General features: G+C 42.7%; 1 protein-coding gene across 3 annotated transcripts in view; it reads right to left on the bottom strand.

The window, feature by feature from the left end:
- Positions 1-13,899: 13,899 nt before the first annotated feature.
- LOC119962951 (BTB/POZ domain-containing protein KCTD8-like) overlaps positions 13,900-19,110 on the bottom strand; it is a 362,778-nt gene continuing 357,567 nt past the window's right edge. The window contains exons 2-3 of one of the 3 annotated variants that reach the window (XM_038791300.1): positions 17,615-17,688; positions 17,183-17,511 (exon numbers count right to left, since the gene is read on the bottom strand). In XM_038791300.1, coding sequence (XP_038647228.1) covers positions 17,314-17,511; positions 17,615-17,688 — 272 coding nt within the window. In that variant the 3' untranslated portion in view covers positions 17,183-17,313. Of the gene's footprint in view, positions 17,532-17,614; positions 17,689-19,110 lie in introns of all 3 variants that reach the window. The other 2 variants (XM_038791299.1, XM_038791302.1) reach the window with 2 other exon arrangements.

Below are 19,110 nucleotides of genomic sequence, written 5' to 3'. Positions count from 1 at the left end.
AACGGCAGAGTCCTAGGTTCTATTCCTGACTTGGGTCACTGTCGGGGCAGTATCTACATGTTCTCCCCGCATCTACGTGGGTTTCCTCTGGGTACTCCGGTTTCCTCTCATAAGTCCCGAAGGACGATCTGTTAGGTAATTTGGACATTCTGAATTCTCCCTCTGTGCACCCAAACAGGCACTAGTGTGGCGTCCAGGAGATTTTCACATAAACTTCATAGCGGTGTTAATGTAAGCCTACTTGTGACGATACTAAAGATTATTATTATTCTTTAAAATACCACTTGCATTTGTGTACAGAAATCAGACAAATGAAAGGCCTCCAAATTCTCAAATTTAAAGCCGGGATTATCTCAAAGAGGCAGAAACTTCATGTGGTGGTAGAAGGTGAATGTGCATCGACCTGAATCCTGTGTAAAGCTCCATTTGGTAGTGGAAGGGCAGAATTGCACTGACCTGGAACTCTTAGGCAAAATGCCACCTGGTGGATGAAGGACGGAACCTCTTGCGTAAATCTATTTCCCAGAGGCCGAAACCGTAGCAGAGAAGAATCCTCTCAAACTTCCCCTTCATTCCCCAGTTTTTAAAAATCCTATCTTACTGATACCTTGCATCTGTCTTATGTGTGTCTGGGTGGAGGGTGGGATGGGATTTTTGGAATAGGTTAATTGGTATAATAATAGCTTATTGTCACAAGGAGGCTTCAATGAAGTTACTGTGAAAAGCCCCTCGTCGCCACATTCAGGCGCCTGTTTGGGGAGGCCGGTACGGGAATTGAACCGTGCTGCTGGCCTTGTTCTGCATTAGAAGCCAGCTGTTTAGCCTGCTGTGCTGAGCCAGCCCAGGAAGACCCCCGTTCTGTTATTTCTTTATATAATATATATATATATATATGTGTGTATTCATCTTTTCCTTTTATTATTAATAAACAGTTTGTTAATGTTTTACTTAAAATCTGGTATCTGTAACACATTGGAGCAGTCAAGGGTAAATATCTCTGGAAAACACAAATTATTGGTTAATTCACTTATGTTAGGACTCTGGGGTCTGTGGGGCTGGAATCGACTGTGTACTTACCCAGGGTGTCGTAACAGGAGATTTTCTGCAGTCGTTTAGGGCCTTAGCTTGACCACAGGGACACTCTATATTAGGCTTGCAGTGCTTGACTCGGGCTGCAACAATGCCGGAAAATCTCCGGAGAGGCCTCCCGTGAGATATACCAGCATCACCATGCCTCGCAAGATCTCATTAGATCTTGTGAGGCGTCGCGATCTTGAAGCCACATCTGACTTCAGGACCCAGATTTGCATATTCAAGTGAGTACTTGCCGGATTTAGCCAATTCCTGGGGTCCCGAGCAGGCACTGTTTAGCACTGGTTTGCACAATCATAGACCAAGTACACTGGCATTTAGGTGGGCCTCTCAGGTGATTGGGGGTCCTTGCTTCCTCAACCTTATGTAAGCTTCCTTTTTCCTCTTGACTAGAAGCTCCACCTCTCTTGTCACCAAGGCTGCTTCACCTTACCATTCCTTCCTTGTCTCAGTGGGACAAATCTATCCAGCACTCGCAGCAAGTGCTCCTTCAACAATCCCCGCATTAGTGTTGTCCATTTCCCTGTTAACAACTCTTCCCAATTTATGCTCCTCAGCTCCTGTTGAATAGCAGTATAATTTCCCCTCACCCAATTAAATACTTCCCATACTGTCTGTTCCTATGCCTCTCCATGACTATGGTAAAGGTCAAGGAGTTGTGGTCACTGTCACTAAAATACTCTCCCACCGAGGCATCTGATACCTGGCCTGGTTTGTTGCCAAGCACCAAATCTAATATGGCCTTCCCCCTAGTTGGCCTATCCATATATTGAGTTAGGAATCTTTCCTGGACACACCTGACAAAATCTGTTCCATCCAACCCATTTGCACGAAGGAGGTTTCAGTCAATATTAGGGAAGTTGAAGTCATCCATGACAACAACTGTTACTTCTGCACCTTTCCAAGATCTGCTGCCCAATCTGTTCCTCCATATCTCTGCTGCTATTGGCGGTCTATAGAAAACTCCCAATAAAGTGACCGCTCCTTTCTTGTTCCTGACTTGCATCCATACTGACTCAGTAGACAAACCTTCTTCGACTACCTCCTTTTCTGCAGATGTAATGCACTCCCTTAATAACAATACCAAAACTAAAGAGCTGGTCATTGACTTCATGAAGCAAAGTACTGTACACACCCCTGTCAGCATCAACGGGGCCGAGGTGGAGATGGTTAGCAGTTTCAAATTCCTTGGAGTGCAATCTCCAAAAATCTGTCCTGGTCCATCCACGTCGATGCTATCACCAAGAAAGCACAACAGCGCCTATACTTCCTCAGGAAACTAAGGAAATTCAGCATGTCCACATTAACTCATCAACTTTTACAGATGCACAATAGAAAGCATCCTATCTGGCTGCATCACAGCCTGGTATGGCAACTGCTCGGCCCAGGACCGCAAGAAACTTCAGAGAGTCGTGAACACCGCCCAGTCCATCACACGAACCTGCCTCCCATCCATTGATTCCATCTACACCTCCCGCTTCCTGGAGAAAGCGGGCAGCATAATCAAAGAGCCCTCACTCCCGCCTTACTCACTCTTCCAACTTCTTCCATCGGGCAGGAGATACAGAAGTCCGAGAACACGCACGAACAGACTCAAAAACAGCTTCTTCCTGCTATTACCAGACTCCTAAATGACCCTCTTACTGACTGACCTCATTAACACTACACCCTATATGCTTCATCCGATGCCGGTGCTTATGTAGTTACATTGTATACCTTGTGTTGCCCTATTATGTATTTTCTTTTATTCCCTTTTCTTCTCATGTACTTAATGATCTGTTGAGCTGCTCACAGAAAAATTATTTTCACTGTATCTCGGTACACGTGACAATAAACAAATCCAATCCAATGCCCCTCCTCATTTACCTCCCTCCCTATTCTTTTTAAAACATCTAAACCCCGGATAATCTAACAGCCATTCCTGCCCCTGTGAAATCCATGTCTCCGTAATGGCCACAATATTGTGGTTCCAAGAACTGATCTACACACTAAGTTCATCTCCCTTATTCCTGACACTCCTTGCATTGAAACAGATACACTTTAATCCATCCCACTGAGTGCAACTTTGCTCTATCAACTGCCTATCCTTCCTCACAAACTTGAATACTATTTCTGCCTGTTAGCAGCTACCCTATCCTTAATTCATAGCTCTGGTTCCTGCCAAACTATTATAAACACTCCCGAAGAGCTCTAGCAAACCTCCCGCCCAGGATATTGGTGCTCATCCACTTTAGGTGCAACCCGTCCTTCATGTACAGGTCCCACCTTCCCCAGAAAGTATCCCAATGATCTACAAATCTGAAGCCTTCCCTCCTGCACAAGCCCTGTAGCCATGCGTTCAGCTGCACTCGCTCTCTATTCCTTGCCTCACTTACACATGGCAGCGGTAGCAATCCTGAGATTATTACTCTGCTCGTCCTGCTCTTTAGCTTCCAACCTAACTCCCTTAAAATCTCTTTTCTTAGCCATGTCGTTGGTGCTAATGTGCACCACGACTTCTGGTTGCTCCCCCTCCCCCTTAGGAATCCTGTAGACACGACCCGAGACATCTCTGATCTTGGCACCTGGGAGGCAACATACCTTCCAGGAGTTCATGACCACAGAATCTCCTATCTGTTCCCCGAACCATTAAGTCTCCTATCGCTATCACTTTTCTATTCTCCCCAGGCTCAGCACCAGATAATTGGCCGTTAGGGCCTTCCCCTGTTAACAGCATCCAAAATGGTATACTTGTTTTGAAGGGGATTGGCCACAGGGGATCCTGCACTGTCTGCCCATTCCCTTTCCTTCCCCTGACGGTAACACAGCTAATCATCTCCTCTGCCTTCTGGATGATCAGAATTACGTCCAGCTCCAGTTTCCTAATGCGGTCTCCAAGGAGCTGCAGATGGTGCACTTCCTGCAGGTGTAGTCAGTGAGGACACTCGTGGTGTGTCCCACCATCCATATCCTACAGGAAGAGCATGCAACTGCCCTGGCTTCCATCCCCTCTGATCTGAATTCCCAAAGAAATTTAAAAGGAAAGGAAAAAAAGAAATTAAATTAAAGATTAAAACAAGCTGTTAGGTAATTAACCAAGAGGATTAAATACTAACTGCACTTAACATTTTTAAACATTAGTTCACTCAATATCTAGTGGATAAAGAAAGACACATTGACAAAAACTAACCCATTTGCAATGTCTTGAATTTGTCGGGCAATAGCAGATAAACAAATTTCATAAAACATAAAGGGAAGCGACCTGCCCAGACACAGGTTGAAATCTGCCTTGAGACAGCAGTAGCCAGTATTCAAAGGGCCTGATGAGGTGCATCTCTCCCCATAATGTGTTTCAATGGTAGCCATGATGTGGAGATACCAGCGTTGGACTGGGGTGGTCACAGTAAGAGGTCCTACAACAGCAGGTTAAAGTCTAACAGGTTTGTTTCAAATCACTAGCTTTTGGAGCTGTGATGATATGATCTGCATACTCGTCTGCCATTGGGCCAGAACGTCGGCTTACCATTGGCCCTGGTCGGTCATGTGCCTCTCGACCGATTGGCCGAGAGGCTGAGTTAACCACGCCTCTATCAACGAGGTATAAATGCTCAGAAGCCTGACGATCGTCCCTTTCCACTGTAGACGATCGCCAGGCTGTGTTCTAGTTAATTAAAGCCTGACATTGGTAAATCACTCGCCTCGCGTGCAATCGATGGTGCATCAGGAGCACTGCTCCTTCATCAGGTGAGTCACTTGATGAAGGAGCTATGCTCTGAAAGCTAGTGATTCAAAACAAACCTATGGACTTTAACCTGGTGTTGCAAGACTTCCTAATAAGTTTAGAAGGCAGCTTGGATAAGAATCAAATGCAAACAGATTGTGAGTATAAACAGTTTACCTAGACAATTGAAACGATCAATGAGGTAAACATATGATAATGTCTCGAATCAAGGAATCTGATACGGGCAGACAGCCAAATACACAGAAGGCAAAATCAAAGTGGAACAAAGATATAATTGGCCAGACCCTCAGAAGCAAGGCAGGCTAGTTAACACCTGGCTGGCAGAAGCAGACAAACAAGTTTCCAGCTAACAGCCTCTAAGTCTTAGAGCCAAGGCAGTGCAGAAAGCCTTCATTGGACCAGGACAAGACACTTCCCAGACTTGATTATCATCCCTGTATTGTGTGTTTATAAGTTGGTCCCAACTTATAGATTAATTTAATTTGGATGTTGTTTGGTGTAATGGGGAAGTTTTAAGGAGTTCAAGGATCGTAGATATATTTTGGGATAAGAGGTGCGGTTTATATACACCGTGTGTGTTTAGTAATTCATAAAACTTAATTGTCAGAGAGTGGAGCAGTCCTGTTCATGTGTATTGTCTTTTCTTTACTTTAATAAGTAGCCTTTAATAATGGTTGCACAATGACTGGGCAGCTTATTCTCACAGGGGTTTCACTTGCCTCCTCGCACCAAAACAAAACAAAATCTCCATGAACTGGTATACCATGTTGGGATGCCCTCACAGATAACATCAGCATGTAATGTATTAATGTCATGGTTCCTTCACATAGGATAAAGTGCAATTTTAATTACACCCATCCTCGTTAAGCACTCCTCATGTGCTTCTAAAAAACTGGCCCGCCAAACAAAAATATACCAAAGATCACTTTCCCATAAGAAAGCATTCAATAAGACTGCATTAAATACCCATTGGGCAGCATGGTGGCACAGTAGTTAGCATGCTGCTGTACAGCGTCAGAGGCCTGGCTTCGACTCCGGCCTGGGGCCTGTATGTGTGGAGTTTGCATGTTCTCCCCGTGTCTGTGTGGGTTTTCGTCGGGTGCTCTGGTTTCTCCCCAGTCCAATGGCGGACAGGTTAGAGGATTGGCTATGTTAAATTGCCCCTTAGTTTGTCTGTGTGTGTGTGTGGCTATGCTTGATGTGGTGTAATGCCCCTCAAGCTATTGGCCTCTGGCGACAGGCTAGCAAGCTGTTACAGGAATACTTAGCTACAGAAGCAGGCAACATTCTGACCTATGCACGCCAAAGTGTGGAAAGGTTGAGAGAGCGAGAAAATCTATTGACTGCTTTGAACCTCACTATTCTCTCTGCTATTGGAGCATGCTTTAAACAGGCAAATGGAATTGCTTCAGTTGAACATAGTTAAAAGATAGATACACTGTCAGATGACAGAAAACAAAAATTGACATGAAGATTTAGTGGCATCTATTTTTGTGTACCTTAGCCACTGAATGCTAAAAGCCTAATCTCACTTGGGGAGGTATGGGTAGCTCAGGAATTTGGACCTTGGCCCTTGCTGTCATGTAAATGGTACAGTGATAGGAATTTGCATGAAATTGTATGCCAATTTTAAGCGAAGTTATTGGAGATCATGGAGATTTAAAGGAGGATAATTTGGACCTCAAAGCACAATCAGAAGGCTATCAGGGTTCAGGAAGAAGAGTGCTAAGGTCTGGAATATTGTTGGAGGGAGTTTGACAGTTCTACTAAGGGCAAGGAGATGGGCGCTGTGAGTGAGTGGAGAGCAGGTGGACCTGGAGGTTGAATCCCGGTTTGAGGTTGTGATGTTTTTCCCAAAAGAAACCAACACTGGTGATGGCTGCCTTAACCACGAACCAAAGTTGAAAAAGGAAGCAGAATTAGGTGTTAGTTCCCTTATTTATCATTTGTTGATGGATAATGCCAAAATTATATATGCTTGGTCCAAAAAACATTTTGGACACAAAATAACACAACAGAAGTGATACAAAAACAGATGAAATGGGGCAGAATTGCTAATTCCTTGTATTTGTACATCTTTCACAACCTCAGGATAGCACAAAACATTTTACAGGCAATAAAGTACTTTCAAAAGTGAATCATGGTTGCATTGTAGGAAATGCAGCAGGCAATTTCTGCACAGCATGTTCCCACAAAAACAAGCTGTTCTTTTAAGTGATGTTGGTTGAGGAATAAGCAGTAGCCAGGATACTGAGAGGACTCCTCCTGTTCCATCTAGTGTATGGGATCTTTTACATTTACTGGAGAGGGAAGACAGGTCTCACCAAAACAATGGTACCTGAGACTTACAACATCTCTTTGGACATTTCAGTCTTTGGTTTTAAAATCTCAAAGTATTCATACAATGCATTTAATAAAAGCATGTGGAATTTTGCATTGTTAAAGTATTAGGCCCACACCTCAATAAATATGAAATATTAGAGCTCCCTCTAGCAGGCATTTCAAATTAACATATATATTTTGTAGGCTTTTGACTTTCGACTTATCGAATATTCCACTTTTAGGTTATACAATAGTGGTTCAAGTGTGCTCACAGATGGTTGGTTTAATTTTAAAGAACTGGAGAAAATTTAACGCCTACCTCTGAAGCATATTTGGAGGTGGGGGGCATTTAATCAGGCAGGAGGGTGCAGATTTGGACCCCTCAGTCTTCCCGTCTCTGTCTCCAATAGGTTTGAGGCCAGGAAGGCTCATGGACAGCCTTCCGACACCAGCATTGACCGAAGCCCATAGGTGTACAATTAATGCCCTCTTAAGAGCCTCACCCCACTTCCACTGATATTCAGTCAGTGGTGGGTGGGCCATTTGCTAAACAGGGGACACAACAACCAAACCTTTTTGGCACATTTTTGGCGGGGGGATGGGGGGGGGGGGTGGGGGGGGGGGGGGTAGTGAACACTGAGAGGCTCCTCTTGCCCTTTCTTCTAATCCCTCCCTTCCCCACAGCATACAGCATAGCCAAACATCACATCCCTGTAACCCCGATCCTATCCGCATTCACCATTGGCCTGGATCCCAAATTGATCCTGGACCTCTGCTGGGTGCCTTGCTGGTAGCTGCTGCCGGGACCTTCCTCCTTCTTGGTGACATTCCCTACAATGGCGAGATGTTGGCTTCTGATTAGTTGCCAGCTCTTGTGGGGGTCAGGATTTCGGAAATTCTTTCAACCAAGACCACGGGATAATTAATAAAGAAACATAGGAAGAGAGGAAAATAAGAACCGGATTAGGCCATTCAGCCCCTTCAGCCTGTCCCACCATTCAATTAGATCATGGTTGATCTGTGACCTAACTCCATATACCTGACTTGGGCCAATATCCCTTAATATTTTTGCTTAACAAAAATCTATTTTAGACTTAAAATTAACAACTGATCTAGCTTTAACTGCTGTTTGTGGGAGAGAGTTTCAAACCTCTACCACCCACTTGAATGAAGAAGTTCTTCCTCACATCTCTCCTGAATGGTCTAGCCCTAATTTTTAACTATGCCTTCTAGTTTTGCAATCTCCAACTGGTGGAAATAGTTTATCTCTGTCCACCCTGTATTTCGCTGTTAATTACTTGAATACTTCGATCACCCTTTCACCTTCTAAATTCTAGCGGAAACAGGCCAATATGAGTAATCTCTCCTCGTAACTCAACCCCCCTGTAATCCAGGTAACATTTTTGTAAACCTACATTGAATTCCCTCCAAGGCAAAAATAGCCTTCCTGTTTTTCTTATTTTTCCAATAAAGGGGAAATTTAGCGTGGCTCATCCACCTATCCTGCATATCTTTGGGTTGTGGGGGGTGAAACCCACACAGACACGGGGATAATGTGCAAACTCCACATGGACTGTGACCCAGAGCCGGGATCAAACCTACTAACCACTGCACCACCGCCCCGCCCCCCAAAATACCCTTCCTAATGTGTGGAGCCCAGAACTGCTCACATTACTACAAGTGGGGTCTAACCAGGGTTTTGTACAGTTGCAGCATAACCCCTGTGTCTTTATATTCCAATCCTTTAGATATAAAGGCTAGTGTTCCATTACCCTTTTTGATTATCTTCTCCATTTGTTCCTGGCATTTTAAGGGCCTACGCACCTGAACACCCAAGTCTCTTTGGACATCCACTGTATCTAACCTCTTTCCATTTAGAAAATACTCTGTTCTATCCTTTTCTGATCCAAAATGGACAACCTCACAATTACTTACATTGAATTCCATCTGCCATAATTTTGCCCATTCACCTAGTCTGTCAATATCTCCTTGCAATTTTATGCGATCCTCTTGGCTGTCTACAATGCCATCTAACTTTGTGTCATCCACAGATTTAGATATATGACTTTCTATGACATCAGCCAAGACATCAATGAATAGTTTCAATAATTGAAACCCCAACACAGATAGATCTCTGTGGTACACCCCTAGACACCTACTCCCAATTGGAGTAATTACTCATTACCCCACTCTGTTGCCTGCCACTCAACCAATTTCCTCACCGTGTCAATAATTTGCCCTCAACTCCATGGGCTTCCACCTGAGTTAACAGTCTCTTTTGTGGGACTTTATCAAATGCCTTCTGGAAGTCCATATAAATAACATTCATAGACATTCTCCTGTCCACTACATTAGTCACCACTTCAGGAAATTAACTAAGATTAGCCAGGCATGACTTCCCCTTCACAAATCATGCCGGCACTCCCTGATTGACTGAAAATTTTGAAAGCGTTCAGTTACCCCATCCCTGACTATAGACTCCAGCAATTTCCTCACCACAGACATTCGACAAACTTCTCTGTAATTCCTAGGTATCCCCCTTTCACCCTTCTTAAAAAGTAGAGTGACATGTGCAATTTTCAAATCCAGAGGGACTACTCTTGAATCTAGGGATATCTGGAAGATCATAGTTAGGACATCTACAATGTGCTCCCCTACTTTCTTTTACACCCTCGGATGAAAACCATCAGGACCTGAGGATTGTCACTCTTTTAATTCCATTAGTTTCCTAGTTAGTGATGCTGTACTTAACATTAATTGCATTAAGTCCCTGCCATGTATCGACTATTAATTTTCTCAGAAATTATGGCAAGTTATCCTCCATTTCTACTGTAATTACTGAGGCAGGGTATTTGTTCAACATGTCTGCCACTTCCCCATTATCACTGATCTCCACAAGATCTCCATTTTCAGCTTTTAGTGGGCCTCCATTGCTCTTTATCACCTGCTTCCCCTTTATAGAACTATAACATTTCTTCTTATTGCTTTTGATGCCCTTTGCAAATTTTCTTTTAAATTTCCACTGAGAGGAAAAGGCTCTGCCTCACAAATAAAACAACCATGGACAACTAAAAAGGTTAGAGATGACATTAAACTAAAAGTCTGACAACACCAGGTTAAAGTCCAACAGGTTTGTTTCAAATCACTAGCTTTTGGAGCACAGCTCCTTCCTCAGGTAAATGAAGAGGTGGGTATATAGAGACATCTTATGTTGTGCCAATGAGTTCATCAGCTTTACCACAGATGACAGCCAGACTGTCAGGGCAATAGGCTTCATTTCCCCAGAAAGAAAGGGGTAACTGACTGCACTGCACCATTAAATCTCTGGGGAACAGCCAGTGGTATGTGCAAACCAAAAGGATTCCACTCTTAAAAACTAATTTGCAGTCACAGGTAAAGAATCATTCAGGTTTATGCTTGTATTCCAAGGAGCTTCAGTGACTCCCAGCTTCCTGAGCTCGGAGCTCCCAGGCCTGATTGATGGCTGAATCCCGGATGACAAAGGCTCTCCCCTCCGAACCTGGTTAATGACACCATAGAACATAGAATATTACAGCACTGTACAGGCCCTTCGGCCCACGATATTGTGCCGACCACTTATCCTAATCTAAGATCAACCGAACCTACACCCCTTCAATTTACTGCTGTCCATATGCCTGTCCAAGAATCGCTTAAATGTCTCATTAGAGCATAGGGTCTGTTGGAGTTAGAACCATAGAAATGTTACAGCACAGAAGGAGGCCATTCATCTCATCTTATCCAAGCCAGCCTGACGACACCCAGGTGTCCTTTGTAATCCCACCCTCCTGCATCTGGCCCATAGCTCTGTAGCTTAGAGCACTTAAGGTTCAGATCCAGGTACTTCTTAAAAGAGTTCAGGGTCTCTGCCTCTACCACCAACTTGGACAACGAATTCCAGACACCCACTACCCTCTGCATAAAAATGATCTTCCTCATGTCCCCTCTACATCTTCTGCCTCTTGTCTTGAATCTACATCCCCTTGTTCTCGAATTCTATGTCAAGGGAAAAAAATTTATCCTTTCCAGTGTATTTCTTCCCACCATAATTTTGTACACCTCAATCTGAGCCTTCTTTGTTCCAAGGAAAAATAACCGCAACCTATCCAATCTCTCCTCATAGCTATACTTTTCTACCCTGGCAACATTCCTGTAAACCTCCTCTACACTCTCTCCAGGGTGATTACATCCTTCCTGTAATGTTGTAACCAGAACTGCACAAACTACTACAGTTGTCGCTTCACCGTTTTTTTATCCTGAGGGCAGGATGGTAGCACAGTGGGTAGCACTGTTGCTTCACAGTTCTAGGGTCCCAGGTTCGATTCCCGGCTTGGGTCAATGTCTGTGTGGAGTCTCCATGTTCTCCCCGTGTGTGTGTGGGTTTCCTCTGGGTGCTCCGGTTTTCCCCCACAAGTCCCGAAAGACATGCTTGTTAGGTGAATTAGACATTCTGAATCCTCCCTCTGTGTATTTTCATAGTAACTTCATTGCAGTGTTAATGTAAGCCTACTTCTGACGATAAAGATTATTATTATATTATCTGTTTTTTTTTTTGATAAAGATAGGTTGCGAAATACATTTTGTGCAGAACTCAAGGACAAACTCTGAAATACATCACCAAAAACGGTTCCTCAACCAAGTGATAACAAAGAGAAAGGAATCCAGAAATCAACTGACGTCCTGTTGAAAAGAATTTAAACAATGTTCAAGAAACTGAACAATGTTCAAATGTCATAACCAATGAAGTTCTCTCCCAAAACCTGCCTAACCTGCTGAGTCTAGCTGAATGTAATATATCCTGTCCAATTTTCCTTTCCATTGACTTGTTCAGAAGCATTAAAATTAAATATGGTCAAAGACATTTCATATCAACACTGCAAGTGTTCAGCCATTTTATCACACAGCCTGGCTGAGGGGCTGGAGAGGGGCTGGTTTAGCGCACCAGGCTAAATCGCCGGCTTTTGAAGCAGACCAAGCAGGCCAGTAGCACGGTTCGATTCCCGTACCAGCCTCCCCAGACAGGCGCCGGAATGTGGCGACTAGGGGCTTTTCACAGTAACTTCATTGAAGCCTACTCGACACAATAAGCGATTTTCATTTTTCGTTTCATTTCAGTAGCCAAATGTTTGTTGAGCGTTTATGTTTCGTGGAAGGGAAGTTAATGAGTTACCAATTTAGAAGCATGCTGGGAATATTGACTATATTTTAACACTGCTTTTGAGCGAAAATAAGTAGGTCATGTAATGTAAACTAAATACTGCTTAGTATTTTGTACTGGGCCTTATTATGATAATAAGTTGTTCTTCCGAAGGACAACAAAATGCGTATTCAAATTGTTTTTAAACCAAGGGCAAAACATTCATATTCCCTCTTGCGTATGTTCCCAAGCTTTATCTCTTCAAAGTTGTTTATTTCACACTATAAATATAATGGTTTTTGACTGTATAACTCAGAGTGCAGTGCACTAGCTTTTGCAGCTGGAACACTTTCTCTCCGCAAATATATTTGTGTAAATAAATTTCCTTAAATCGAACCTCGAGGAATTTGTCTTTATTATGATTTCCACGACATGTTTGACCTCAACATCCTGTTGGTTACTTCTACTCTTATGTTTTATAACTGCTAATGATACTGATGAACTGATGAAAATTTTTTATTGAAGGAGTCATTACATCTGACCTGTGAGAAGACTATACCTCAAAGAATCTGACGATATAAGAACCAACGGTTGATGTTCTCATCCGTTATGATTGACCTAACTGCAGGTCAGACACAAAGTGCAGCTTGATGGCTAAGGCCCCTATATGAGATAGCACAGTGGTTGGCACTGCTGCCTCACAGTGCCAGGGACCTGGGTTCAATTTAAACCTTGGTTCACTGTGTGAAGTTTGCACGTTCTACCCATGTCTGCATGGGTTTCCTCCGGGTACTCCGATTTCCTCCCACAGTCCAAAGATGTACCGTTTAGGTGGGTTGGTCATGCTAAATTGCCCCTTCATGTGCAAAGATGTGCAAGTTTGATGGGGTTATAGACTTACGGGGATAGGACGGGTGAGCGAGCACCCGACCTCAGCCCACTAAGATGGTGATGTAGGGCAGCATGGTGGCACGGTGGATTAGCCCTGTTGCCTCACGGCGCCGAGGTCCCAGGTTCGATTCTGGCTCTGGGTCACTGTCTGTGTGGAGTTTGCACATTCTCCCTGTGTTTGCGTGGGTTTCGCCCCCACAACCCAAAAGATGTGCAGAGTAGGTGAATTGGCCACGCTAAATTGCCCCTCAATTGAAAAAAAAAATGAATTGGGTACTCTAAATTTATAAAATAAAATAAAAAGATGGTGATGTAAACTCGATGGGCTAAATGGCCTCCTTCTGACCTGTAGGAATTCCATGGTTTTATAAACTGTCGGGATCAGACAGCTACTCTTGTTAGGATTGAGCAGTTTTTGCCTGCCTTTGTTTTAGAAAAGATCTACAAGGAAAGCTAATCAAAACAACTGAACTTACCTGTTTGTCTGTTTGGCCATTTCAATGTTCTGTCAAAGCTGCTGTGTAATTGGCGTTGACTTCAAGAACTCACCTCTGCAGTTTCAAGATTCTTTTTAAGGATCATATCTCCCCTGCAATGTCTAGCCTATTAATACCTCCAATTCAGAGACCAAATGAATCCATTGATATTCACTAATTTGAAGAAAAACTCTTAAGTCAAAAAAACAGACAAAACTAAAGGTTTGAAATACTTGTTTTAATTTTTAAAAGGAGATAATCCCTCTGTAAGCAAAACACATTCAATTTGCTTTTAAGTGAAGTAGCCATTTTTGAAGGGGATAAAGCTAAAAGTAGCATCAAACGGACCAAATCATCAAGACATTACATTACTTATGACAACACACAGCAAAAAAGATCATGGTTATATCATTTTACAGGATTTCAAATGTATTGACAAATCTCACCTTTCTTGCAAGTGACAATGATCCTGCATTTTTAAGCAAAGTTATTCGTGGTCTGAATCCACTTCTTTCTTGTAAGGAGACTCATCTCTTGCAAAGTGATGGCACTGAAGAATGAAGCTAACAGTATTTAATCATGTCCCATTTTCAATTGTTTCAGCTCATATCCTGAAACAACTATCAGCTTGTGACCTGACTTCTTGCTCAGTGCTGGAAAAACTATATTTAATTAAAATATTGACAGAATATCAAAGACAAATGTGAATTTTTCTCTGACTAATCACGCTCAGCTTCATAATGGTTCCACACAGTAAATTTAAAAAAATGTAAGTTTAAGGACTACTATCATTATTTGAAAGACAGTACTAACACTGAAAAGAAAGAAAGACTTGCATTTCTACAACATCTTTATTAACCTTAAGATGTCTCAAAGCACTTTATAGCCAATCAAATACTTTTGAACAGTAGTCACTGTTGTAATGTAGGAATCACAGTAGTCAATATGCTCACAGCAAACTCCAACAAACAAGTTACTATGACCAGATAACCTGTTTTTTATGATGTTGTTAATTGCATTAAGCAGCATATGAAAGTTAGTTGATTGACTTCTTGCGTACAAAGATTAAATAAATGATGGCAACAGTACGTGTGCTTTATCTGAAGCTCGAGTGTCTGATAAGAGCACCATGGGATAGAATTTCCATGGGGTTCTCCTGCTCTCCCATTGTAGCTTCAGCAGAAAATTAGCAGAAATCCTGACCATCTATCTTGCTTCTCCAAGTTTCCAGTTGATTTTTTACCAAAGCTATGCCGGGAGATTCCATCCTTGCAACTTAAGGTGGAGTTCTTTTGAGCGGCCATATATTCTGTACTATCACCTTTGTTTTGGTGGGTTAAACCCATTGACATTTTCATCTAAATACAATTTTAAACCCTTCAGTGATCCTTAATATTAATGAAAAATGCAGGTTTCCATTTTGAACTTGGGGAGGGAAAGCATTTTCATAAGCAATTGTTTCCACTTGAAAGTTTGACCATATCCCTCTCTTGTTTTAATCTATCTAACATGGTTAATTCATTTGCTACCTTCCTGGGTTAGGAGGGTTGCTCATTGCATTGGCCGGAGTCCTGTAATATCAATAGTCATTCTTGCTCCAACCAGTGGGAAACACATTTCGGTGATGTCGGAAGGAACTCACTTCTTTCAGCATAATTTTTACAAACCTCCCTCCACGCAACAGCCTCAGTTCCCAGATGAGAATGGCAAACTAATATCCTGGAGGAAGCCTCGTAATGCTATCAATAAAGGGTGGGATTTGTTCAATTCTGCTGTTGACTAGAGGAACACTGTGGATGGTGGTGGTGAGTGCGACATGACTATATGGGATAGAACTGATGGGCCAGCTGAACTTTTCCTAGCCATTATTTTCAGTCAAGGAGCAGTAACGTGGTGAGAAAATATTTACAAACTTTTCTGAGGTATGAAGGAACTGAACAGGATGTTATTTCTGTCACAATGTCATCAGTTGCAAGTGATGCAATGATGAGCTTCAATTAACGTAGTTATCAGCTTTGCTGTTTCCGTATATATGGAAAAGACCCATGAAGTGCCCCTGTCTGAGCAGTTTGCCATCCAATCCTGTCTGTACAAGTATCAAAATAATTTGTAGCTTTTACTTATTCTAGTTCACTAAATACTCTGGTGGGACAGCTCAGTAAGCTGCAGCCTATCATCCCAAATAAAAAATGTGAAGAAGTTGTAGTTTAAAGTTTGCCTGAGTTCCAATTAAACTTGTTTGGGTTTTGAACTGTTCATTATGAAATGCATTAATGTCAATCAATTTTAATCTAAAACTAAAGTCAATAAAAAACTTAGGGGGGGAAGAGTTACTCTATACACATTGGATGTGGTGAATTGAAAACATGTTGAAAAGAATGGGTGCTGTGTTTGGCCAAGCTGGAATGTTACACCTGTAAACCAAACTGCCTGATTTCCCTGTAACAAACACGGGAACATCAGGTAGATTTCTTTACTGGTGACTTTACTGAATTCCTATTTTTCTCTGCACCCAGACAATCCACTAAGTCTGGGCACAGACCCAGGAAAATCTCCTCTAAGGCACAAAGAACACTTTCAACCTCAAGAATCCATATCCCCGAAATACTACACTTTATATATGAATCGCCCTATTTTCATTCAATTGTAATCGCTGAAGGACGAATGCACAGATTTTAAAAAATATTTCTGACTACGAAAGCAATGTAATGCAGAAACTGAAAATACTCAAGTTCTTTAAAAAATATTTCAACCATAAGTCTTGGTATTTAGCGTCATTTGCATTAAAATTAGGCAAGCTATTGCTAAATTAAAAGTGAATGTTCTAAAAATTACATTATCAAATTGGAGATTTCAGGTTTTTTTAATGGAATGGTGGCCTGTATTAATGTTCCTGGATGAATGGAGAGCAAAGCAACTACAGGAAGCTGGTAGTGGCCAGAGTGATCTTATAAATGGCAACAAACTCAACGTTTTAAGTTTTTATGGAGCTACATCACTCAAATCTTTAAGCCCATGCATAACTGCTTCTGACACATAGCTGCAGTGGTGGAGAATCCATTAGTTTAGCTACTGTTATTAATCAGACTGAGGGGTGCCACAACAGATTCAATTTCTAACCGCATGGCCTGCCGGTAGATTAGGTGATCCTATTAGAAAAATGTTTACTTCCAATGAACAACTTTTTACCCAAACATACAAGGTATGTCATGTTGCGGGACTGCGGAACACATTTCTGACTGATCAGCTGACGGATGTCCTTCAGGCTTTGATTTTTGTAATCTTATCACAGTTCAACAGATAAGACAGAAAATATAAGACGGACAGCAGGTGACCCAGAACCACAAGCCCTTATCTCAAATAGAACTCAAGCTGCAACTAGTCTTTAGTTTTAATTTAAAGTCCATATTTATGTAATAGTTCAGACTGCCAGGGGCGTTTACGCTCTGGAAACTGAACGGGTATTTTGATCTTTCTAAAATCCTGGATGCATTTTTTCATTTCATCCTCGGCGCTCAGCTTTTCACTAATTTTCTTTTTGCAGAGGCTTGAGTCACGGGAATTGTTCATCAGCGTTTGAAAGAGTTCACTGTTTCTGCGTTTGTCGGGCTGCTGCATCCACTGAACGGGGGCTTTCTTGAAAGGTCGATCCAGTGTCAGGGTGTTAGGCTGAGATGCTGCGGACTGCGCTGCACAAGGGACATTCTCCTGCGGAGTGCTGGCTTCTGACTGGCTTTCACAACTGGAGCTGGAGAGCTCGTTACAAGACGTCCCGCTTTCCATTCCTTTCTCTCCTTTGTCGTGTTTCCTACCATCACATTCTGACTTTGGTGAGGCTGGTCTTTGCAGTCCCCCTGTTAAAGTTAGAAAAGGGCTGATAAAACAAAAAATTACTCAGGCATTTCCATTACTTTGTTTCACTGCATCATGCACTGGTACAAGACAACAAGACTATACCTTCCTTTTGAAGTCACTAAGGGAAGATGTGGAAGCTCTGTGGCACGACACCCTAATAAATAGTTCACAACCACCTGAGAAAAAATGTGCATGAATTACAATCACTTCCAAAGCCTAAAGCCCAGTAACATAAGAATTCCTCAGACCTGGGTTTGTGAAACGAATGAGCAATTGCACGATCAGCCAACGGGAATGGGCACAGCAGGTCTTTTTGAGGAAATAAAAGCAGCTACAGTACTGGGTTGATCCAAGCGGACCTCCCAGAACCCCAGCCATCTCCTGTGGGATTCTTCACGGACAAAAGTACAATCAGTATCCCTACACTGCTCTTCTCTCTGCCTTTCGGTTTTCGTTCCATTCTTTTGGTTTCCCTTGATTATCTTTATGTTCTTACAAAGGGATATTAGGTCAGATATTCAAAAGCTTGGCCAGAGCGGTAGGCTTTAAACGGTGTTTTCAGACGAAAGAAAGGTAGAGAAGTGCAGGGAGGGAATTGCAAGGCTTGACAACTGAAGGCACAAATAACATGCCTGGAGTAGAAGTTTAACACGGCTCAGAATGGGAACCTGACACGCTAACAGAAAATATGTTGCTTTTTTTCATCAACATGTTTGGTCGGTTTCTTATTTTCTGGAATTGCTTTTTTTGAATTGATCTGAGTATTAAAACGGATATTAATGAAGTATCATCGCAGTATGTTATTTAAGAAAGAATTTCAAAAATAAATCATTGAAATTTATTTGTCTGGTTTTGCGAAACCGGATAACCAACAAGAATGCATAAAAGTGGTACTTTATCACTTCACCCGCACAAGAAATTGAGACTTTGGACGTGAGGGGTGGGATTCTCTGTTTGAGAGACTAAGTTCTGACGCTGGGATTGAATCGCGAGTGTTCTATGTGGACAAAAGCAGTGCCAGTCCTGGAGTGATTCTGGTTTTGTTAATGGGCGAGCACCGGTGCCGCATAGAACTCGAGCAATTCCAAAGATGCCTACCCTGATCCCAGCCAGAATGATGGCACTGGTTTCGCTGGAGCATGCCTATCCCATTGATGGGTCAGCTGGGGCCAGATGCTACCTAAGTGGTGGCCTGGGGGGGCACCCAAAAGACCCGTGGCGCTAAGATCCCAGTGGGAAGTCAGAGGTATGCGTAGCTACGTGGCTGACTTGCAGGCTGCTGGAATAGGGCCGCACTGTAGCATAGTGATTAGCACAATTGCTTCACAGCTCCAGGGTTCCAGGTTCAATTCCCGGCTTGGGTCACTGTCTGTGCGGAGTCTGCACATTCTCCCCCTGTGTGCATGGGTTTCCTCCGGGTGCTCCGGTTTCCTCCCACAGTCCAAAGATGGGCAGGTTAGGTGGATTGGCCATACTAAATTGCCCTTAGTGTCCAAAATTGCCCTTAGTGTTGAGTGGAGTTACTGGGTTATGGGGATAGGGTGGGGGTGTGGGCTTGGGTAGGGTGCTCTTTCCAAGAGCCGGTGCAGTCTCAATGA

This window comes from Scyliorhinus canicula, chromosome 3, assembly GCF_902713615.1.
Source record: "Scyliorhinus canicula chromosome 3, sScyCan1.1, whole genome shotgun sequence".
Lineage (NCBI taxonomy): Eukaryota > Metazoa > Chordata > Chondrichthyes > Carcharhiniformes > Scyliorhinidae > Scyliorhinus > Scyliorhinus canicula.
This window is presented reverse-complemented; position numbering and strand designations above follow the sequence as displayed.